At 30.9% G+C, this 24,514-nt stretch overlaps 1 protein-coding gene across 1 annotated transcript in view; it reads right to left on the reverse strand.

Moving 5' to 3' along the window:
• MMP16 (matrix metallopeptidase 16) overlaps positions 1-24,514 on the reverse strand; it is a 388,493-nt gene that overhangs the window by 143,817 nt on the left and 220,162 nt on the right. The window contains exon 4 of the mRNA XM_031947021.1: positions 5,012-5,316. Coding sequence (XP_031802881.1) covers positions 5,012-5,316 — 305 coding nt within the window. The remainder of the gene's footprint in view (positions 1-5,011; positions 5,317-24,514) is intronic.

A 24,514-nucleotide genomic window follows, 5' to 3' on the forward strand; every position in this document is an offset into this window, starting at 1 on the left:
ATTTCTGTTTTGTTTTTTTTTCCATTTGGCCACTTCTCATTTTAACAATTTCTTTTCACAGTATCTTTGTGTCTTTTTGATATTTAACTTACTTCGTTTGTAAGGGGTTATTCTTGTCTCTATTTTTTGTGCCTTTACCAAGCTGTGGATTATTTTTTCATGATTTTTTGGCATTACTATTATGTATTTTCCTGATTTTTTTTCCTCTACATCTATCATCTGGTTTTTAAAATCCTTTTTGAACTCTTCCATGATCTGAGATGAATTCATATTTTTCTTTTAGGCTTTGCATTAAAATGTTTTGGTGTAATTGTCTTAATTTTTGTTTTGATCTTTGTCATTATTGTAACTTTCTGTGGTCATTTTTTTTTTGTTGTTTTTATTTGCTAACTTTTCAAGTCTTTTATCTTTATTTTCAAGTTGCGCTTAATTCTCAGGGGTAAGGTGACACTATACCAAGTGTGCTTTTGTTTTCATAATTAATTCCGTGGGTGTGTACGTTTTAAGTTCTTCAAAGGTATTATGATTTAAAGAGAGATATGATAAGTGCTCTCCTGAGCTGTGTTGTAGTTTGTGACTGACCATAAGTTTTCTTTTTACTCCCTGGAACTATATCTAGCTAGTGTCTCTGCTTCTACCAGTGCTGCTCATTGATCTGGGATGATGACCCATTTTTGGGCAATAACAAGAGTCCTCATCCCACTAAAAGGAAAAAATTACTTGCAATCTCCTTCTGACCAGTTTCTGACTTCTTTACAATGTGTAGACTGAAAACTCAGAAGCTATTATTTAGTAGTATCCAAGACCTGCTGCTATCTTGCTGAGATGTGGTTTATGCTGGCATAGCCTTTATTGTACTGGATTAGAGTATGCTTCAATGTCATCTCAGTGAGACAAACCTCTCCTGCCAATCTTCTAAAGTTGTCTATATCTAGAAAATTATTTAAACATATTCTTTTTTTTTTTGGTTCTGCTGCTTCAGAATTTGATTTGAGGAATCATTTCATCCTTGTTTGAAGAGGAATTTGAGAGAGATCAAAGGATGTCCAGACTTTACTTTGCCAACTTGTCTTCTCTTATGTCTTGCAAAGGGCCAAGAACTCTTGAAACCCTAGTGATGGAGGTAGCATTATATGGTAAGAAAGTTGCAGAAAACATATACTCTATCCAGTTTTGAAGTCTCATATTAAGATAATTAGAAATAAAATACACTGATCTGAGATGCTACACACATCATTCACTTTCCCATTTCTGCAATCCTCTTTCTTGTTTCAAACATTGTTAGTTGGAATCTATAAGAATATTTTGTAGAGGTAGTTTTGAATAAGGTACCCTCTTATATTTGTATAAGAGAAGCACCACTTCTTGGAACCAAGAAGTTAATGACTAAAATATGTTAGGGATAAAAAAATTAACACAATTGAAATGATTACAAAATAATGTAATATATAACTTTATGAGAATTTTGTTGGGTTTTTTTTTGGCTTGAACATGTTTATAAAAGTTATGTTTAAGGAATATTAGTTGAGCAGGTAACAGAAAAAGAATAGTTTTCAGTAAAGGAGAATGGCAGTGGTGGGAATGTTGTAACTGAAGAATGAGAAGGAATAAGACTCAGAATGTATTAGATGAGAAATTGAAATATAATATCAGGGGAAACTACATATAGATGGCAGTCAAAACTTTCATTTCCTAATTCTTTCTTTACAATTCATAGTTCAAAATTGCAGTCTTTCATTTTTAAACACATCATGCATGCATGCATACATAACAAACTTTTTTTTTTCCTTTGCCCCTGTTGCCAAACATCTTGAAGAAGTAAATTACTCTGAGTTTCTAAATCTATTAGAGTCAAAAAAGTCTTCCCTCTTTCACAGATTAGGAAACTAAGATTCAACAGATTATATGATCTAGCCTCAGCCATTTCATATAAAAAGAAATTCTGGAAGAGAAAGCCATCTTTTTTGAGATTCAAGACATTGCTCTGTTCTTACCTCAACATGAATCACTTATGCCTCTTGAATATGAACTTTTGTCCTCTAACAACACTATTATGATAACATTTTCCATTCTAAAATCAGTGAATTTACATTTTATTTCTTCTTGTTGTCTCTTCATTTAGTAGTTGTATTGCTGAATAGAAAGTTATATCCAATTTTGTGACTTTTGTTATGTATTTCCAAACTTTTACAGAATGACTGGATAAATACACTACACCATCAAGAGTGTGTTGGTATGCTTATACTCCCACATCCTTTCAACAACCACCATTTTTTCATTGTTTTTGCCAATCTGGCAGGTATGAGAAATGAGAAAATTCTTTTGATCTTTATTTCTCTTACTATTGATTTGGGGGATTATTACATGATTGTCGACATCTTATAGGAATTAGTTTACATATTTCATGGATGAGAAATTTGAGTCTTGAGTACAAAAGGAAAATCAGGATGGTATAAAGAACAAATTTTTAAAAAATGAATCTTATTGCTTGAAATGCAGCACAATATGTTAGAAAAGAGAACTTCTAGAACTTGGGATCAGAGGACCTGCAGGTGAGTAACAACCCTGTCTCTTAGAAGTTCTGTACAACTTGGGAAAATCACTGAATTCAGTTTCTATTCTGTAAAATGTGAAGAACAATGTTTTCAGTTTGTACCCTACATGATTATTGAAACAACTCAATTTGTAAACCTTAAAATATTATATAAATGGCTATAAATGTTTCATAGAAAGGATAAACCTGTGTTATTAGAGGAAGATTCCTCCTCCAGGACTTCCTTATTCCAATGAAGCTTCAGGTCACGTCATTTTCTCTCTATATATTCCCATTAGTATATTAATTTTACCAACAAAATTGATTAGTGAAAGTAAAAAAAAACCCAAAATATGCAAGTTAATCATTTCTCTTTTTAACAACTAAAAATTCAAATTAATTTTAAAAATACTTTAAAAGTTCAGAGAGTACCAAAAATATAGAATTAGAAGAAAGTATGGGTGAGGCATGAAAAGAGAATGAAGGCAATCAGATAGATAGCTTGACTTAAAAATTATCCACAAAATAGGACTAGTATAAACCTTTAGCACATTGGCTAGACCCTCTCCGAAGATTTATTGAATGCACTAGAAATGAAATTTTACAGTTAGATCAGATGAAAATGGGTCACTGACTGAATTCTTTAAGGGAAAAAAAGACATTGAAGAATTTTAGATGCCAAAAAAGTATTGAAGCATTTGGACAAATTACTACACAAAATGTGAGGATAGGAAATGTAAAATATAGGAGAATGCCGAATTCTCCTATGTATTACAAACACAATCCATCCAATAGTATGTTAGAATATCTTGCAGTTTTCTCAATATCAAAACTAATTTCATCACGAATATTTTCACATTGTTTTAGGGGAGGAAATCAATTGGATAATTTAATATTGCCTTCATATTACACTAGATGTATTTCTTTTGAAAGAAATAGATAATTTCTGTTAATTTCCTTTTCTTAAATAACTTAAAATTTTAAAGATTAATACAATCTAAAATTTTTTATTCAAGCATCTTTGAATCTAGCATCAAAACAATCAGAAATTATTACACTAATGCAAGTTAAATGAAATGTTTGAATAAAGTAAAAAAGTCAGATTTGGTGAATGAGTTTAATGAAGGAGAAATTTAGTGTTGTTTCATTTTTTTTTTATTACTTGAGTAGTAATTATGGAATGAAAGTTTTCATTCTAACAGCATTCTTATACACTATTAGAATAAAATATTGTATTGCTAGAGTGAAAAATGAAATACAGAATTTGCAACAAAGTAATATTAGGGTATTAAAAGCATGGATCAAAAGTGATTTCTCCCATTTCCACTTTAACTCCAATAACTCCAATAAAGAATGTGTTAATATAACTATTTATTCTATTTTTATCAAGTCAGAGATACAGTAAACTAAGTTGTAAACACAACTTAGTTGCAGCTACTTACATGCATGTACACATATTTGGAAATCTAGTCTGTAGAAAATCTAAAAGAAGTAGATATGAATGCTTGCATGTAGGATGTGTGTGTGTACATGTACGTGTACATGTATTGCAAAGAAAGATTCAGAGAATAACAAAGATTCTAAATTGAACAAAAAACAGCAGCCATCTAGTTTAATTTATAGTGACAAAAGTGACTGACTATAAAAATAGTAACTCATCCAGATCTCACAGTGAGATAGTTCAGCATCTCTTGAAATAAGGCATAGAGAAATTAACCAATTGAGTAGAGAAATTGAATAACATGGTATGTTGTTGATGATATAGGGGATGACAAAGCAGACAGGAGTATTGATCACACACAGAAAAGACTGACAAACATTAGAATTAAGAGGGACACTTTGTCATTTATGAGAAAAGAAAAACAGAATTATATTTGATAGAAATATGCATATTTTAAGATTTTCCTCTATAATGAGGAAATGAGACATGGAAAATTCCAACCATTTGCAGAGTATGAAAAGATTTCATGAATAGCTTCTGATCTTCATTTGAAAGAAAACAAAGAATATTATATTAAGTATAGACCATTATTCATTCCAAAGACACCTAGTATGAGTGAAACATACACCTATAATTGTTTTAAAATAAATAATGAATGTGAAAATCATAATCAGTTCCACCAATTTCTCTGGCATCATAAGTTCAAAGAAGACTGTGAAAGAATGTCTATTATTTTTGCAATACAACTCATTGTGGAAGAAAAAAGGAGGAAGGAAGGAAGGAAGGGAGGGAAGAAAGAAGGGAGGAAGAGAGTGAAGAGGGAAGAAGGAAGGAAGGGAGGAAGGAAGAGAGGGAGTAAGTAGAGAGGGAGCAAGGGAGGGAGGAAAGGAGAAAGGAAGGAAGGGGGAGGGAGGAAGGAAGTAGTTTAAAAAGGAAGGGAGGGAGAAAGGAAGGGATAGAAGGAAGGAGGAGAAAAAAGGTGGTAAATAAAGCAAAAAAAAATAAAAAGAAAAAGAAAAATGAAAATTTGTGCTTACCATCATGATTAGGATTCCCTAGAGTCCATGGTTCATCTGAATCAAAATGAGTATCTCCCCCAATTCCTGGTCCAGGGAAGTAGGCATGTGCCAAAAAGCCTCCCTCTCCATCAAAGGGAGAACTGTCTCCATGAAAACCTGATGCAAAAATGATTGTTATGTCCACATCCCTTTTGCCATTTTCTAATTCACTGTAGGGAACTTCTTCAAATGTCAGAGGAGTTACATTCTGCCATACATCAAAGGCACGGCGAATAGCTTTACGTGTTTCAGGATCTCCTACTTTTGGAGTTACGTTCTTTATGCTGAAATTGGGAAAAGGAAAAAAAAAAATGAGTAGGAAAGCTTTGTTTTTTTATCCTAATTCCTACAGAAACCAATATAATTAATGATGATAACAAGACTTCACTTGAACAAGTGAATATACTCTTATTTTAAAGGGGAATATAATATTATAATCTATATTTGTAAATGCTGGATCTCATCATAGATTTTGCTATTTTATTCTCAGTAGTACAATAATTATCTACCTGGTCTTTGCCTGGTACATTATTCTCTGAAAAACACTTGACAGTGTAAAAAGTGGATCAATGAGTGATTTTGCTTCTTTAGCCACAATAGAAGTAAGCCTTGACAAGTGACTACATGTCATTTTGATCAAATAATTATAGCTGCTTCCAGCTGAAATCAAAATAGAAATTTCTTTATTCTTATAATTACTGTTAGAATAACATTGTACTGTACCTATTAGACAATTCTAAACAAAGTCTTTAACCTTTTCATTATCATTAAACATTTAATTTCCAAAGTTAATTTTTAATTTAAAACAAAAAGAAATACCTCAACCTCATTACTGTCTCTGATGTTCTTTTGCTATCTCATTAAGTACTTTGTGCCTTCTTGCAAAGATGAAGTAGTATGGAATGGTAGTCATTTATTGGAAAGATTCAATAATTACCATGTCAAAAATAATTTCTTCTGAATTTTGTTAGCTCCAACTCTTAATTACAACATGACAGATATATATCCAAAAAACCTTACTTCCTTTGGAATTCATTGTACATTAATATTTTTATGTATTTTCTTTGTTAAATAATAGTCGGAAGTGGGAATAAGCGAACTTTTCCCAATGACTTATATTACTTAAATGAATCAGGCTAATGATCTCATTAAAAGGACTCTAAATCCCATTAAATAACAAAGTAAAGTGAACACTGGTTTCTTTTGATTTCAATTTCTACTCATTTTGTTCTTCCCATGCGGCCTTGTGTTTCTGAGATCTACAAATTCTCCTTAATTTAAGAGCCAGAGTGGACAATCACAACAGAGCTATACTTATAGTATAATTTATTAAATTTTTAAAAATACATTTAGATTTTAACAAACTAAACACTAATTGTACTGTCATTTTTCCTAAGATAGATTTTATTTTTTTTCCTGCTTGACTCAATATATTTTACCCTTAAAATTCTTCTTTATGTAAATATGCCTAAACTTTAGGTCAATATATCCCCAAGTAAGAATCATTTAATATTTTGTTTTCTTTCTTTCTTTTTTTTTTTTTTGAATTGTGGAATTACTATATATGTAGGCATTAGCCAGTGGAATGGAAAGTTCTAAAAGGCTTGTACGGAGTTGGTAGCAGAGCAGACAAATTGAATAATTTTCTACTCCAACTAAATTAGTTGCCTTTTTTTTTTCATTTTGACATAATTTTTTCCTGCACCTCTTTGACCATTGATGTAGCATGTGACTATTGACTATGTCGTCTCTTCTAACATCCTTTTTTTGCTTATTTTAAGATTCTTCTCCCTATGTTGGACTTTTCCTTATGAAACCATCTCTGTCTTTTTAGGAGTATTTATGTTCTATTTGACTTGTAAGGTGATGAGTTAATTCAAAGCTTTGCCCTGGATATAAAAAAAAAATATTCTAAGTATACTCTCCCCTTTTGGTAATCTTATACAGTTTTGACTTCATTTATTATTTATGCTATATGTATATTTATTTAAGGCTATCCATTTCGGATGTTTACTATCCATGTTGTCCTTCCTGAAAGAGTATGGAACAGGACAAAAAGAACACTACCTATCTGTGTGGCACTGAGTACAATGTTTAAACTCTCTAGGTTTCATTTTTCTTTTCTTTAAAATAAGGTCACACTTGATGACCTCTAAGTTCCCTTCAAATACTAAATCAATGTGCTTACAAATTTCCAAGACACTTAACTTCCATTGATCTTAGTTTTAGCATCAATAAAACAATGGGCTAGATGTTTTCTACCATCCCTTCCAGCCCTAAATCTATGATGTTACAATTTCTCTGAAAATTTAAAGTAATGCATTGAATATTTTTCTTTGACAGCCTAATTCATGTCTTCCTATTTACCAAAAAAAATTCTAAAATTGTAAAACCAATTTATAGGATTTACCTTTTCTAAATATTGGTAAAGTTAAATTACAATTTTAATTTTTAATGTAAATTCATTTTGAAATCAAGGAAATAAAGTTATTTACATTCATATTATACTAATTGCAAAGGTGATTAATACCAGAAAATATGCTTCGTTTAACATACTATGATAAATAATCTGTTTACTACTAAGTGCACATTTTTTCTTTAATTAATAAAACTTTAACATAAATAGAAAAAAACTTTCTCTGTTTAAATTTTCTCTAAATGAATTTATCTTAAAAATATAGTGTTGATAAATATTTCCATAGGCTAAAGCTCAGAGCTATACTATGTAATCATAAAGAATAATATATAAATGTGGAAACTGAGAGCAATTGAATTTTACAAAAATATTAATTATGATATGTATACCTTTAAAAGAAGTTAAATGGAGGAATAATAATAATAATAATAATAATGGTTTGTATTTATGGTTTGCAAAGAGCTATACACATTATATCATTTGATCTTCACAACAAACCTAGGATGCACACTTTATAATTAGTAATTATAATATAATAAGACAGAAAAGGAAACCGAGGCAGGCAAAAGCTTAGTGATTTGCCAAAAGTCACATCATCATGAAGTGCCTGGGGCAGAATTTGAATTATCTTCCTGATTCCATGACTATTGCTCTATTTACTCTGCCATCTAGCTGCCCATAAAAGAATCAAAAGTGGGAAGTGGGATACTAAACAAAGAACAGATCTCTTTTTAATAATCCAAGAGATATAAATATTTGAAAGATATTTGATCTGAAAATGATATATTATAACGATATTAGAATAAGATTTCATTTTGAATGACTTCAATGAATAACAGGCTTTGAAAGTGGTAGGGACCTAAGAAAGTATTGAGTCCAAACCACACATGAAAGGAACCATGAGGTTATCCATTCTGTTTGAAGACCTACAATAAAGTGGAATTTACTACACTTCCTTTTTGAACACTTTGTATTTGTTGTTAAGACATTTTAACACTTCATCTAAATCTTCCTCCTTATAGCCTCTACCTCTTGTTTCTAGTTTTTGCTTCTACTTTTTGCTTGGGGGTCCAAAAGAAATAAGTCTAATCTCTTTTCCATATAGTAACCCTTCCTATCCTTGAACACATATTGTGTTCTTGTACATCTTCTGTTTTCAAGATTAAACATATCAGTTCCTTTGACAGATGTTCATGTGATGTGGCCTCAAAGTGTTTCATCCTTTAGGTTTCCTTCCTCTTCACACTGTTCAACTCATCAATCATTTTCTTAAACATAGGTGTCCCTGAAAAATATAATGTTTCAGATATAGTATGGCAAGGAGAGAATATTAGAAGATTTATCATCTCCCCATTCCAGGAAATTACATTTCTTTTAAAGTAAATCAGATTATATATGTTTTTATTATCCAAAGGCCAATTCAGAACCTGTAATCCATTAAACCTGCATAATCTTTTTTCAGAGAAAAGCCTTACTAACCATGCCTTTCCTTCTTATACCTGTGAAGTTAATTTTTTGAATCCAAGTAGAAAACCACATTGTGCCATATCTAGTTTCATATTATTAGTCAATAGAATGTTGTAGGCTGTCAAGATATTTTTTTGATCCTGACTTTGCTATATATTCTAGTAGCTATTTTCTCCAAGACAAGCATCATCTTCCAATCTGATATAAGCCATTAGTTATGCCTTTATTCAAGATACTGACAAAATAGTAGAGAGTACAGCATCCAACATAGTCCTAGGAGAGGACAAATTGCAATCAAGCCTTTAAAAATGAAATCACTAACATCTTAATCCAACCATTCAACCAGTTCTAAATCCATCTGACTGCATTATGATTTAGTCAAAATTGGTTCATCTTTTCCACAAGAATAGCAAAAAATATCAAATAATTTCCTAAAAAAAATAAACTCTAAAGGCAACATTACTCTGGTCTAGATTAGTAAGGCATGACCTGTTTCAAGTAAAAATATTCTAGCTCTTAGTAATCATTATTTCCTTTTCAAGACATTCACTTCTCAACTCTTTAATTAATTAATCTAGATTTTCTCAATTTTATCTTTAGGCTATTACTCTTATTAATCAAAATTAATGTGAATTGAATTTTTTTATTCTGCAATGTTTGATAATAATATCTAATTAAATGCATGATTTCCAGACAGACAGTTAGTTTATTTTCTATAATATCTTTAGGCATTTCTCAAGTAGTCAGAATATATGTCAATTTTCATGTTGGCAATTTGAAGTAATTTTAATATATAAAACTGATAGTTGGTATGATCATTGTTTGTAATCCTTTTAAGATAAAAATTATAATCCTTATAAGATCATTGTGCATAATTTGTATAAAATAATAGAGTCACAACTCTTCATTTGTATATTAACTTACAATGCAATTCCATTACCAATATAGATGAGGGCTACCAAATGCCATAGGTAATTGTGTAATATCATGTATTGTTTATTTATAATGCAAATAAATCTAAGATAGGACCAAATTATGCTGCATTTTATTATTAAATATGTGGTAACTGTTATTGCCCTTTCTTTTTAATGATCAATTTGAAACAATTATAAAATGTTATTTTCAATATGTAAAATTATAAAAAGAAACTACATTACAGTGCTAGAATTTTAATTACCAATTCCATTGGAAAATAATCAACTTAAAAATGTTTTTCCCTTTTTATATGATACTTTTTTTCAGCAATTGGGAAAATCATAAGTCACCATTGAGGAAGAAAAAACAAATTGAATTTAAAAGGTAGAGATGAATATAAACTGTGACAAAAGGTAACTTTTTCTATCTAATAGTACCATAGAAAAGAATCAGATTAATCAACAACTTCAGATAGATTGTACTACAAAAAGGGCTACCAAATTTTCATTCATATACAAGAAAATTATTGTTAATGTTATATGCAAGAAACTAAATTCCTTGAAATATATTGCTTCTGCCTCACATCAAGTGAATTCATGCTTACTAATTACTCTTAACAATCTTCACAAAACTATAATATTAGCTCTAATATAGTGTTCTTCAAATGTCTGGGTCATGGCATGACCCAATGCTTGTATAGTCAATCAAAGAATGAAATAATGACTTGCATCTGAGTTTGTCTTTTATAATTTGTTATAGCCTAATTTGAGACATAAATATAATGCAACTACCTATTCTTGTCTCTTAATACTCTTTCCTTCCACTTATTCCCTCCACTATGCAGGATACTATTCTTCCCACTTCTGATCCTACTGTCTGTCTCTTAAGAATAGTTATAGCTTATTGATTACTTTGACACTCAAACTCGTATAGCTACATAAATGTCAACAGAAAATAATTTGCCTTGTGAATGCACCTTGTGAATGCAAGAGACTTCTCCATGCATAGCTCCATGTTCTCAGTAGATAATAGTCAATAAGAAACCCACTCTCTGACTTTTCATTGAGAGTAAGAAAAAAGAAATTGATAGTCATGGCCAAGCATAATTGAATTGTGATTTATATAACAAACATTGTTATATTAGCTTTTCCCCAAAACTCAACTTTTTTCAAACTTTAAGTGCACTAATATCATTTTTTCAATTAAAAAAAAAAAAACATTTATTTCTGATTATTTTGTCAAAGGTTTCTTTTCCATTGGCATTCTGGCAGTCATGGTGAATATTGTATTCCTGGCCTTTTTGCTCAGGATTGCAATTTTAGTGTCATTTTTTTTTCACTTTGTCTTCATCTCATATGGCCGATCAATTACTTAATACTATTTATCAGGCCTTATCTAGAAACTAGGGATAAAGATAAAAAGAATTAAACAACGGAGCCAAGATGGCAGAAGGAAGCCAGGAAGCTACTTGGGCTCACCCAGTTTCCCTGGAAAGGGACATAAAACCAAGCCTCTGAGCAGTCTATTAGAATGAAACCACTCTCCAGCTCAAGATACATTGGAAAAACTTCAGTAAAGGTCAGTCTCACTGGATTGAAAACAGTTTTCATAGAAACTGGAAACTGAATGGATGTCGATCAGTTGGAGAATGACTGAATAAATTGTGGCATATGAATATTATGGAATATTACTGTTCTGTAAGAAATGACCAACAGGATGATTTCAGAAAGGCCTGGAGAGACTTACACGAACTGATGCTGAGTGAAATGAGCAGGACCAGGAGATCATTATATACTTCAATAACAATACTATATGATGACCAGTTCTGATGGACCTGGCCATCCTCAGCAATGAGATTAACCAAATCATTTCCAATGGAGCAGTAATGAACTGAACCAGCTATGCCCAGAGAAAGAACTCTGAGAGATGACTAAAAATCATTACATTGAATTCCCAATCCCTATATTTATGCCCACATGCATTTTTGATTTCCTTCACAAGCTTATTGTACAATGATTCTTTTTGTACAGCAAAATAATGTTTTGGTCATGTATACTTATTGTGTATCTAATTTATATTTTAATGTATTTAACATCTACTGGTCATCCTGCCATCTGGGGGAGGGGGTGGGGAGTAAGAGGTGAAAAATTGGAACAAGAGGTTTGGCAATTGTTAATGCTGTAAAGTTACCCATGCATATAACCTGTAAATAAAAGGCTATTAAATTAAAAAAAAAAAAGGAAAAAAAAAAAAGAAAACAGTTTTCAGCTCAGCTCAGATAGTTTGGGAAAGCCAGGTAGGGGGTTTTAATTGCAGCAGATCAGCAACTGGTCAGTAGCAAAGCAGAACAGTGGGGAGGCCTCTAGGCCCATGTCAGAAGGCAATTTCTGGGAAAGCAGGCTTTTTCTGAAAAGAGCACACAAAGCTACCCCTGCAAACACAAGAAGATCCTGTGCTCATAGTCAAGACAAAGACTCAGAGTTTCCTTTGCCTCAGGAACAGACCTTCACCATTTAAGTTAAAAAAAAAAGAAAAGAAATACAAAAAGAAAAGAAAAGAAAATGAGCAAGAAACAGATAAAAAGCCTTCACCACAGAAAACTATTATGGTGACAGGGAAGACCAAAGCACCAACTCAGATGAAAACAAAATGTCTACAGAGGAAATCCAACAGTGATATGAATTGGTCTCAAGCCCAAAGAAGATTCATGGAAGTGCTTATAAAAGGTTTTACAAGGCAAATAAGAGAGGGAGAAGAAAAAATGAGAAAAGAAATAAGAAGTATGCAAGAGAGAATCAACAACTTGGAAAAAGAAGGCAATTCCTTAAAAAATACAATTGGTCAAATGAAACAAAATCCACTGAAGAACATCTTCAGAAGTAGAATGAATAAAATGGAAAAAGAGAGACAAAAACTAACTGAAAAAGTGTCACATCAAAAACTAGAATCGGGCAAATGAAAGCTAATAACTCGATGAGACATCTAGAATCAGTCAAACAAACTGGGGAAAAAAAGGAATAATATGTGAAAAAGCTCATTAGAAAAACAGCTGACCTGGAAAATAGACTCAAAAGATATAATTTAAAAATTATCTACCTGAAGTCCATGACCAAAAAAAAAAAAAAAAAGAGCCTGGATAGCATTCTTCAAGAGATCATCAAGACAAACTGTTCTGACATTCTAGAAACAGAGTGAGAAATAGTCATTTAAAGAATACATTGATCACTTTTGGAAAGAAATCCCACAAGGAAAATTCTAAGGAACATTGTTGCAAAACTCTATATCTATAATTTCAAGGAAAAATACTGTAAGCTGCCAGAAATTAAAAAAAAAAAAAACAATTCAAGTGTCAAGGAGCAACAGTCAGGATTACCCAGGATCTGGTAGCATCTACAGTAAAGGATCAGAGAGTCTAGAATACCATATTCGAGAAGGCAAAGGACCTGGGATTACAATCAAGAGTTGGTTGTGATCTCACAATCTCACACAGTGAGATTGAGCACATTCTTTCAGGGGAGGCAATGGATCTTCACTAAATTAAGAGATTTTCAATTATTTCTATTGAAAAAAAAAAGAACTAAGCAGAAAATTTAAACTTCAAATGTAGGGCTCAAGAGAAGCATAGAAAGGTAAACAGCAGTAATATATATATATATATATATATATATATATATATATATATATATATATATAATTTAAAGGTCAAACTGTTTACATCCCTAGATAACAAAATGATATCCGTAATTCTTGAGAACTGTGTCTGTTATTGGAGCCTAATTCTGCCTAAATTGGTCTATTTGTTCAGTGCCATGACAATCAAAGTGCTAAAAATTTATTTTATTGCCTACAAAAATAATGACAAAATCTATCTGGAAGAAAAAAAAAGTCAAGAATATCAAGGTAATTAGTAAAATAAAATACAAAGGATAAGCTTAGCAGTACCAGACTAAAACTGTATTATAAAGCAGCAGTCATCAAAATAATTTATTACTGGTTAAGAAATAGAGTGCTAGATCATTGAAAAAGGTTACAGACACATGACATACAATCAATGCATATAGTAATCTAGTATTTGATAAATCTCCAAACTCAAGCTTCTGGGATAAAAACTCACTATTTCACAAAAATTATTGAGAAAATTGCAAAATAATATGTCAGAAATTCAGCATAGACCAATATCTCACACCCCATACTTAAACAAGGTCAAAATGGGTTCATGATTTAGGCATAAAGGGTGATAACATAAATGAATTAGAAGGGCAATGGATAATTTACCGATCAAATCTTTGGATAAAAGAGGATTTTATGACCAAAGAAGAATTAGAGAATATTATAAAATGAAAAATGGACAGCTCTGATTATATTAAAATTAACAAGGATTTGCACAAATAAAACCACCAGAAACATGATTTAAAAGAAGTACAGAGCTGGAAAAAATTTATAGCCAATGTTTTCATGAAAGTCTCATTTATAAAATACATAAATAATTTTGTCAAATTTATAAGAATACAAGTCATTATATAAATTGATAAATGATAAATGCTCAAAATATATGAACAGACAATTTTCAGATGATGATTAAAGCTATCTATAGTTATATGACTGTTAATGAGATAAATATAAATTAAAACAACTATGAGGTACCACCTCACATCTCTCAGATTAGGTAAGATAACAGGAAAAGATAAATGTTGAAGGAGATGTGGGAAAACTGGGACACATACAATGTTGGTGGAATTGTGAAATGATTCAACCATTCTTTAGAGCAGTTTGAAACTACCCCCAAATGGCTATAAAACTGTGCATACCCTTTGACTCAGCAATGCCACTACTCAGTCTGTTTGCTAAGGAAATCATAAAGGAGAGAATAACACACACGCATGGGCAAAAATGTTTGTAGCAGCTCTTTTTGTGGTAGCAAAGAATTGGAAAATGAGTAGATGCTCATCAATTGGGGATAGCTAAAGAAGTTGTATATTAAGGTAATGTAATATTATTGTTCTACAAAAAATAAGGAACAAGCTACTTTTAGAAAGGCTTTCATTTACTTGAACTCATGTTAAGGAAACAAGCAGAACCAGGAATATACAGTATACAATAACAGCAAGAATGTACAATTATCAGCTATGAAAGACTTGGTTCTACTCTGTGATTCAGTGATCCAAGAAAATCTCAACAACTTTGGCTAGAAAACGCCATCTGCATCCAGAAAAAGAACTATGGAGATTAAATGTAAATCAACACATGCTATGTTCACTTATTTTCTGTTTTTTTTTTTTCCTACCATAGTTTTTTCCTTTTGTTCTGATGTTTCTCTCACAACATGATTCATAAAGCAGTGTCTATTTTTAAAAGAAAATTAAATTAAAATATACATAATGCTGAAATTATTTTAAAGATACTGATCACTTTAACAGACTTTCTCATATTTTCCTTTTATTTTTTTCAATTTATAAGTTATTATAATGTATGCTTTCTGAGGATGGGTAAAAGAGAAAGAAGTAAATTTAGGCATTGTCTGGTCTCTCTCTCTCTCTCTCTATATATATATATATATATTATCTATCTATCTATCTATACATACATACATACACATAAGCACACACACACATATATATATAATTTTTAAAATAAAATGATTTTCAATAGGTTGCTATTATTTTGAGGAATTAGCACAGTGTATTTATCTAATCCATTTAAAAATTCTATTCTTGTGCAAGTTTTAAAATGAAGATAATCATTACCATAGTAGTACATGAATATAACTTTTAAATGAGTATTTGTATATATATATATACATGTATGTATGTATGCATGCACATATATATGTAATCTTCAAAATATTTTTATTTCATCCATATATGTTTAAAAAGCTTTGATAAGTATTCTAAATAATCTTGTAAGTTGAATATTGCACTAATGTTTTTCTCATTAATGCTTATTTACAATAAACATATTAAAAACAAACATTTCAATAATGGGGCACACAATTTTGTTTTGTGCAATTCTATTTAAGAATGAAATAATTTTCTGAAAAACAATATTTTTTTGGAACGATAACTAAACTGGGATAGAAATACATAAAAATTAAATTATAGCATTTATGTCTTGAAATAAATTTTAAGATCTTCTATTCCATTTTATAAATGAGAAAATTGTGAATTAATTTGCTTATCCAAGGTTGTATCCAAGATCTAAAAACTAATTAATCTGTTGACTATAAATTCACTATTGACACAATTTTGCAAAATCCATATATTGTGCAATTTTTATCTTTTAAAAATAGTATATATTTAATTGGGGTCTATTCATTTATTATAATGAATGGCCTTATACTTTGAACTCATTATTAATAATAATATAAATAATATAATAATGCTTTAAGTTGGCAAAACACACTTTATGTGTTATATCACTTGATCCTCATCTGTATGAGATAGGCATTATTATTATTATTATTCCAATTTTACACCTGAAGGAACTGAACTTGAGAGATTAAGTAACTTCCCCAGTCACACAGAGTGAGTGTCTGAGGCAGTATTCAAAATTTTCCTACAACCTTTTAAAAGAAAAAAAACTGTATAAAGTGGTGAGTAATTAGTCATAAACCTTCAGGGGTAATGTCTCTGCATTTCTATAAATTATTTTAAAATTATTATTTTTTACATGTGAATAATGATCATATAATGGAGTTTGAATATTTGTTTAATAAAAGTTTCATGGCCTTTTAGGCTAATGATGAGATATTTCCCAAACACCTAGCATTTCAGAGAAGCTTAAAAAAACTGTCACAGCCATTTTAGGGATAAATTCTTTTAGATCTTAGTCACAGAGGCTCAAATCCTCATTTTGCTTTCTACTTTGTGGAGTTGATACAAATGTGGTGTTTTTCTTAAAGTCAATAGGATCTCCATACTCAATCAGCTATATCAGTGCAAAGAGTAAGATGAAAAATGGGCCTGAGATTGAAATCATACTCTAATAACTTCTATGCTCCTTTGCAATTGGTATAACAAATTCTTATTTTATGAGGACATAATATTAGTTTTCAAACTGTGTATCCTGCAAGCATAGTACCTTTATATTGAACCCAAAGTACTCTAAAAAGTAATTATTATGTACAATGTTATGGAAGAATGGAAATTCTTTTAAAGAAATAATTTTACAATTTTTTTAATATCAATTTGGATTTAGGTGCACCTTATACTTGGTTACATATGTTCTTATTTTAGAAGTAAATTCTGTAGACAAGAACAAGTTAAAGTTAATATCTTTGGTACCTAAAACCAAATTTCAAGTATTAAATATAATGGGCAACCTGAAAATTAAATACATAAAATTATATTTAATGTGATGATAACAACCATTAAGCTCTTATCATTGTTGCAATAGGAAAAATTATGCACAGGTCATCCAGATGGCAAGAGATATATGCATCAAAAATGAAACAATCAAAGAGACCTGATATAAAGAAAAGTAGAAATAAATTATAAAGATTCATGACAAAGATCAACCATGCAATATATATTTGTCAGTCGTCTTGTATAGCCACCATATGAGAGACTAAGGTGGAAGTAAAGAAACCCTGACCAATTTACAGTCATGTTGTATAAGGTATGTGCAAGATGGAATCTAAGTTCCCTGCCAAACACCGAGGGTCCAATTAAGTAAAGTTTGTTTTATAATTCCAATCTTCTAGGAACTTACAATTTAATTGAGGACATTGCACTTGTGCACGTGCAGGTGCACTCTCTCTCTCTCTCTCTCTCTCTCTCTCTCTCTCTCTTTCACACACACACACACACACACACACACACACACACACAAATAAATGAATCAACATTTCTTGATGGAAGTTCTTAATTGAATTGCATCAGTGATCCAAAGTAAAGCATTCTCCTTATTGAACAATTGGTAGTTCACATTTATATACCAGTTTAAAATTTACAAAAGCACTTTTTTCATAAGCTCTTGTGATGTTAGATAGTACATGTATGAATCCAGGTTTAAAAGTGTAGAAACAGACTCAAGGGAAGTAAATGATATGCTCATGGTCATATGACTAACATTTCATCTTCAGAGGATTAGACTTATAATTTCATTATTCTAGGGAACTCCAAAGAGAAGAAATTCATTGTACCACTAGGCTTTGGAACCCTTTGTGTAACAACATTAAAGATTCATTAAGGAATGGAGTCCAAGATGATGAAGAAAAGCCAGGAAGTTGCCTGAGTTTCCCTCAGAAACAATGATAAATCCATTTTCTAAAAGAATTTTAGAGTCACGACCTATAAAAAGAGAGAGAAAAATGTTTTTTTTTTTTTCCAGCTTAAGATAATTTAGAATGACTTAAAGAAAGGTTGGTCTCATTTGAATAAAAGGATAACAGAGCCCAGTGCAGCCCAGCACAGAATGTGTCCTGGCAAAACAGGGAGAGACTTTTAGCCATAGCACAAATCCACAACCAAGACACTCCAGGACTGCTCAATAGGCCAATGACACAACAGGAAAGCTGTGAGTTCACCAGACTCAGCTTAAAGGGAAATTGATACAAAAGCTCACTGAATAAAATAATTCCTTAAAAATTAGAACTGGGCAAGTGAAAGTTAATAACTATCTGAGACATCAAGAATAACTTAAAAATCCAAAAGAATGAAAAAATGGAAGAAAATGTAAAATGCCTCATTTTTAAAATAACTAACCTGGAAAATAGTTTCCAGAGAAATGAATTAAAAATTATTGGACTACCTGAAAGCCATTATATTAAAAAAAAAAAAGAGGCTATATATGATATTTCAAGAAAGTAGCAAGAAAAAACTGTCCAGACACCTTATAATTATAGGGTAAATAGGCATTGAAAGAATCCACTGATCACTTCCTGAAAGTTCCAAAACTGAAATTTTCAAGAAATACTGTAGCCAGGAGAAAATAATTTAAGCAGCCAGAAAGAAACAATTCAAATATCAAGAAGCCAGAGTCAGGGTTACACAGGACTTAGCAGCTTCTACATTAATGGTTCAGAGGGTTTAAAATAGGCTATTCCAGAAAGCACAGAGGTACAGATTACAAGAATTAACTACCCAGCAAAACTGAGATGATCTATTAAGGGGAAAGATGGGCATTCACTGAAGAAAGGTCTTTAAAACTTTCTTAATGAAGAAATTAGAGAAGAACAGAAAATTTGATCTTCAAAAACAAAACTGAAAAGAAGCATAAAAGGTAAACAGAAAAGGGAAAAATGAGATATTCTGAAAATCAAAGGAGAAATGAATACAAATGAAAATAAGAAAACTAGTGGACTAATAAATCAAAGAGCTTATTTTGTGGGGGAAGCAACAAAATAGGTAAAACTTTAATTGGATTAGAAGAAAGATGAAAACAAAATTATAATAATAAAAATGAAAATTAATTCACCACCAATGAAGAGAAAATTAAATCAATAATTAGAAGCTATTTTATCCAAATGTATGCCAAATAAATCAGGTAATCTAAGTGAAATGGGTGAATATTTACAAAAAAAATATAACTTTCCCAGTTTAACAGAATAGGAAAATAAAGCTTAAATAATCACTTTGAGAAAAAAGAAGTTGATGAAGCCATAAATTAAATCCATATGAAAACATCTACAGGGCCAAAGGAATTTACAAGTAAATTCTAACATTTAAAGAAAATGAATTACAAAAATATATAAACTATTTGGGAAAATAAGTCAAAAAGAATCCTATCAAATTCTTTATATGACACAAATGTAGTGTAGAAATCCACACCAGGAAGAGCCAAAACAATGAAAGAAAACTATAACCAATTTTACCAATGAACGTGATGCAAAAATTTTAAATAAATCATTAAGAAAGAGATTACCACAATTTATTAAAAAGGATTATACATTATTATGAGGTGGGATTTATACCAGCCATTTAGGGCGGGTTTAGTACTAGAAAAACTATCAGTACAATGGATTATGTCAATAACATTCATACAACCCAAAACTAGCTCTAGCTGTACAAAAAACCTGAAACTTGGAAAAAAATCTTCTCCATTCTCGGAGCAGAGCCCAACTTTAACATATGAAGTTAAATATCTGACTATATAAATTTATTATATTGACAGGGAAGATAAAAAAAACAAACAGAAAAAAAATCAAAACTACTACATCCACAGCATCAAAAAAAATTTTCAAGAGAGGTGTTTTGAAAATCATATAAGAAATAGACAAAATGGGAAAAATAAAAGTGATGCAAGAAAATCATGAAAAAAGAGTCAAAACTTTGGTAAATAAGGAATAAATAAAAAAAGCTGAAGAAAATAACATTAAAAACTGAATAGGAAAAATGGCAAAAGAGGGACAATAATCCAATTAAGAAAAAAATGCTTTAAAAAGCAGAAGTAGCCACAAGGGGAAATAAGTGAAAAGAGTAAAATTGAGCAAATGGTAGGGGGGGGGAGTACAAAAGCTCACTGAAGAAAATACTTTAACATTCTAATCAGGCAAGTAGAGACTAATGACTTCATGAGACATCAAGAAACTATAAGAATAAATCAAAAGAAGAAATAAAAAAAGAAGAAAATGTGAAATATATTATTTTAATTGACCTGCAAAATAAATCAAAGTGAGAGATGATTACTGGACTACCTGAAAGCCATGTTGGAAACAAAAAGAACCTACACATGATCTTTCAAGAAATTATCAAGGGAAACTGCACTCAACTTCTGGAATCAGAAGGTACAATAAAAACTGACAGAATCACAAATTGAAAACTCTCAGGAATGTTATAGCCAAATTCCAGAACTCTCAGGGGAAGAAGAAAATATTTCAAGCTGCCAGAAAGAAATAATTCAAATATCAAGAAATCAAAGTTGGGCTTATACAGTATTTAGCAGCTGATACAACAAAGGATTGGAGATTTTGGAATAGACTACAAAAGGAATAAAATCTAGAATTAGAACCAAGAATCACATATATTGTCTTCAGAGTGGAGCCAAGATGGCAGAGTAAAGTGAGGAAGCTGCTTGAACTCTCCAAATTTCATTTGAAAGCCACCTGAAACCAAGTCTCTAAATAGCCTGATAGAATGAAACTACTCTCCAACTCAAGACAGACTGAAAAAAACTTCAAGAAAGTCAGTCTCACTGGGGTGAAAAGGATATTCAGCCTAAATCAGATAGACTCTGATAAAACTGGTAAGAGGATCTTAATCACAGTAAATCAGCAACTAAAACCCATAGTCCTGGTTCAGTAGAGGAAGAAATCAGTGGGCTACCTTCCAGTTCCAGCTCAAAAGGCAAACTCTAGGAAAACAGAGTTTTTACTGAACAAAACAGACAAAGTTACCCGCTACAAACACAAGGGGCCCCTATGCTCAAAGCCAAGGTTCACAGCTACAGAGAAAGCTTTGAGACAAGGACCCATTTACCCGAGGAGAAGAGCTCGACCTTAAAAGTAAAAAAAAACAAACAAACAAAAAACCTAAATAAAAAGGATATATCAAAAGAAAGGGAAAGAAAATGAGTAAGAAATAGAAAAAAAAAAAAAAAAAACCTTGACCATAGAAAGCTACTTTAATAATAGGGTAGACCAAAACACAACTTAAATGAAGCCAGAATGTCCACTGAAGAAATCTCAAAGAGTAATAAAAAAAAAGACTTCTTGGAAATGTTCATAAAAGACTTCAAAAGACAAATAAGAGAAGCAGAAGAAAAAATGAGAAAGGAAATGAGAGATATGAATGGGAGAGTCAACAGTTTGGGAAAGGAAAGGAAAAAATATCATCAGAAGAAAACAACTCCTTAAACAAAGGAATAAAACAAATAGAAAAAGAAATACAAAAAATAACTGAAGAAAAACATTAAAAACTGGAACATGGAAAACAAGAAGCTAATGACTTTGTGATAGAGTAAGAATCAGTCAAAGAAACTAAAAAGAATTTAAAAGAAAAATGGAAGAAAATGTGAAATACTTCATTGGCAAAATAGCTGACCTGGAAAATAGAAATAGAAGAGACAATTTAAAAATTACTGGCCTACCTGAAGGCCATGACCAAAAAAATTGCCTGGATAGCATTCTACAAGAGATCTTAAAGGAAAACTGTCCCAATATTACATAAACAGAGGGGGTAAATACTCAATAAAACAATTCACCCATCACCTCTGGAAAGAAATCCCACAAGGAAAATCCCAAGGAACATTATTATGAAACTCCAAAATTATAATCTCAAGGAAAAAATTACTACATACTGCCAGAAAAAAGGCAATTCAAATATCAAGGAGCAAGAGTCAGGATTTCCTGGGATCTGGCAGCTTCTACAATAAATGAGCAGAGGGCATAGAATACCATATTGGAGAAGGCAAATGACAGGAATTAACAATTCAGAGAGACTGCATCATCTTTCAGGTGAAGAGATGGAGCTTCAGTGAAGAAAGACACTTTCTATTATTTCTATTGAAAAAACCAGAAATAAATAAAAATTTCAACTACAAACACGGGACTCAAGAAAACTATAGAAAGGTAAAATTTCCAGGGGAAATATATATTTAAAGGTTAAACTGTTTAGATCCCTAGATTTTATATCTCTAAATAGCTGCATAAATAAAATAGAGGAAGAGATCAATGAACTAGGCATGTAACAAAAATAGTTAGAAGGAAAACAAATTAACAATCCACGATTAAATACCAAATTAGAAATTTTGAAACTAGAAGAAGAGATTAATAAAATGAAAACTAAGAAAACTATTGAACTAATAAATAAAACTAAGACTTGGTTTTATGAACAAAATAGATAAATCTTTGCGTAATTTGATAAGAAAAAGGAAATAAAAAACAAAAACAAATCACCAGCATTGAAAGTGAAAGGGGTGAATTTTCCACCAATGAAAAAGAAATTAAAACAATAACTCTGTGCCCAACTCTAAGGCAATAAATCTGACAATCTAATTGAAATGTCTGAATATTTACAAAAATATAAATTTTCAAGATTAATAGAAGAGTAAATAAAATACTTAAGTAATCCCACTTTAGAAAAATAAATTGAACAAGTCATTAATGAGCTCCCTAAGAAAAAAATCTCAGGGCCAGATGAATTCAAAGTGAATTCCACCAAACATTTAAAGAACAATTCATTCCAATACTATATAAACTATTTGGAAAAAATAGGTAAAGTATTCCCAAATTCCTTCTATGACACAAATATGATACTGATACATAAATCAGGAAGAGCCAAAGAGAGAAAGAAAATTACAGACCAATCTCCTTCATGAATATTGTTGCAAAATTTTAAATAAAGTACTAGCAAATTTAACCCAAGATAAATATCCTATGACCAAGTGGGATTTATATAAGGAATTCAGGGCTGGTTCAGTATCAGGAAAACTATTACCATAATTGACCATATCAAAAAAAAAAAAAAAAAAAAAAAAAAAAAAAAAAAAAAAAGAGACCATATGACAATCTCAATAGATGTAGAAAAAACTACTGACAAAATACAGTATCCATTCCTATTAAAAGCACTAGAAAGCATAAGGATAAAGGAAGCTTTCCTTAAAACAATGAATCATATCTATATGAAACCTATAGCAAGCATTATTTGTAATGGAGTGAAGCTAGACACATTCTCAATAAGATTGAGGTGAAACAAGGCTGTCCATTATCTTCACTATTATTCAACATTGTACTAGAAATGTTGGCTTTAGAAATGAGAAAAGAAAAATGAATTAAAGGAATTAGAATAGGCAGTAAAGAAACAAAACGATCACTCTTTGCAGATGATATGATGATATACTTAGAGCATCCTAGAAAGTCATCCAAAAACCTACTGGAAAGAATTCACAGTTTTTGGAAAGTTGCAGGATATGAAATAAACCCACACAACTCATCAACATTTCTATATATTACTGACAAAGACCACTAGCAAAATATAGATGTAGAAATTAAATTTAAAATTACTCTAGAAAAAAATAAAATACTTGGGGGGTCTACTTACCAAAACAACTCCAAGAACTATATGAACACAATTACAAAGCACTTCTCACACAAATAAAATCATATCTAAACAATTGTAAAAATATTAATGTTTGGGGCTAGGCTGAACCAACATAATAAAAGTGAAAATTCTGCCTCATTGGTCTACTTGTTCATTACCTTACCAATCAAACTGCCAAAACGTTATTTAATAGAACCAGAAGAAATAATAACAAAATTAATCTGTAAGAGCAAAGGGTCAAGAATATCAAGGTAACTAATGAAAAGAAATACTGAGGATGATGGCTTAGCAGTACCAAGTCAAACCAAACCATATTATAAAACATTATTAATCAAAATCATTTGAAACAGTCTAAGAAATAAAGTGGTAGATCAGTGGAATAGATTAGATACATATGACACAATAATTAATGTCAAGCAATCTAGTAGTTGATTAACCCCCTAATTCCAACTTCTGAAAATAAGAAGTCGCTATGTGACAAAAATTGCTGGAAAATAATATATCAGAAACTCAACATAGACCTACATCTCACATGCCATACTAAAATAAAGTCAAAAAAGATACATGATTTGGGCATAAAAGATGATACCATAAGCAATAACAAGGGATTATTTACCCTATCAGATCTTTGGAGAAGAGATGAATTTATGACCAAATAAGAACTAGAGAGAGGTTTTTGCACAAATAAAATCAACAGAAACAGGATTA

The sequence above is a fragment of the Sarcophilus harrisii genome, chromosome 1 (genome assembly GCF_902635505.1).
Source record: "Sarcophilus harrisii chromosome 1, mSarHar1.11, whole genome shotgun sequence".
In the NCBI taxonomy this organism is placed as follows: domain Eukaryota; kingdom Metazoa; phylum Chordata; class Mammalia; order Dasyuromorphia; family Dasyuridae; genus Sarcophilus; species Sarcophilus harrisii.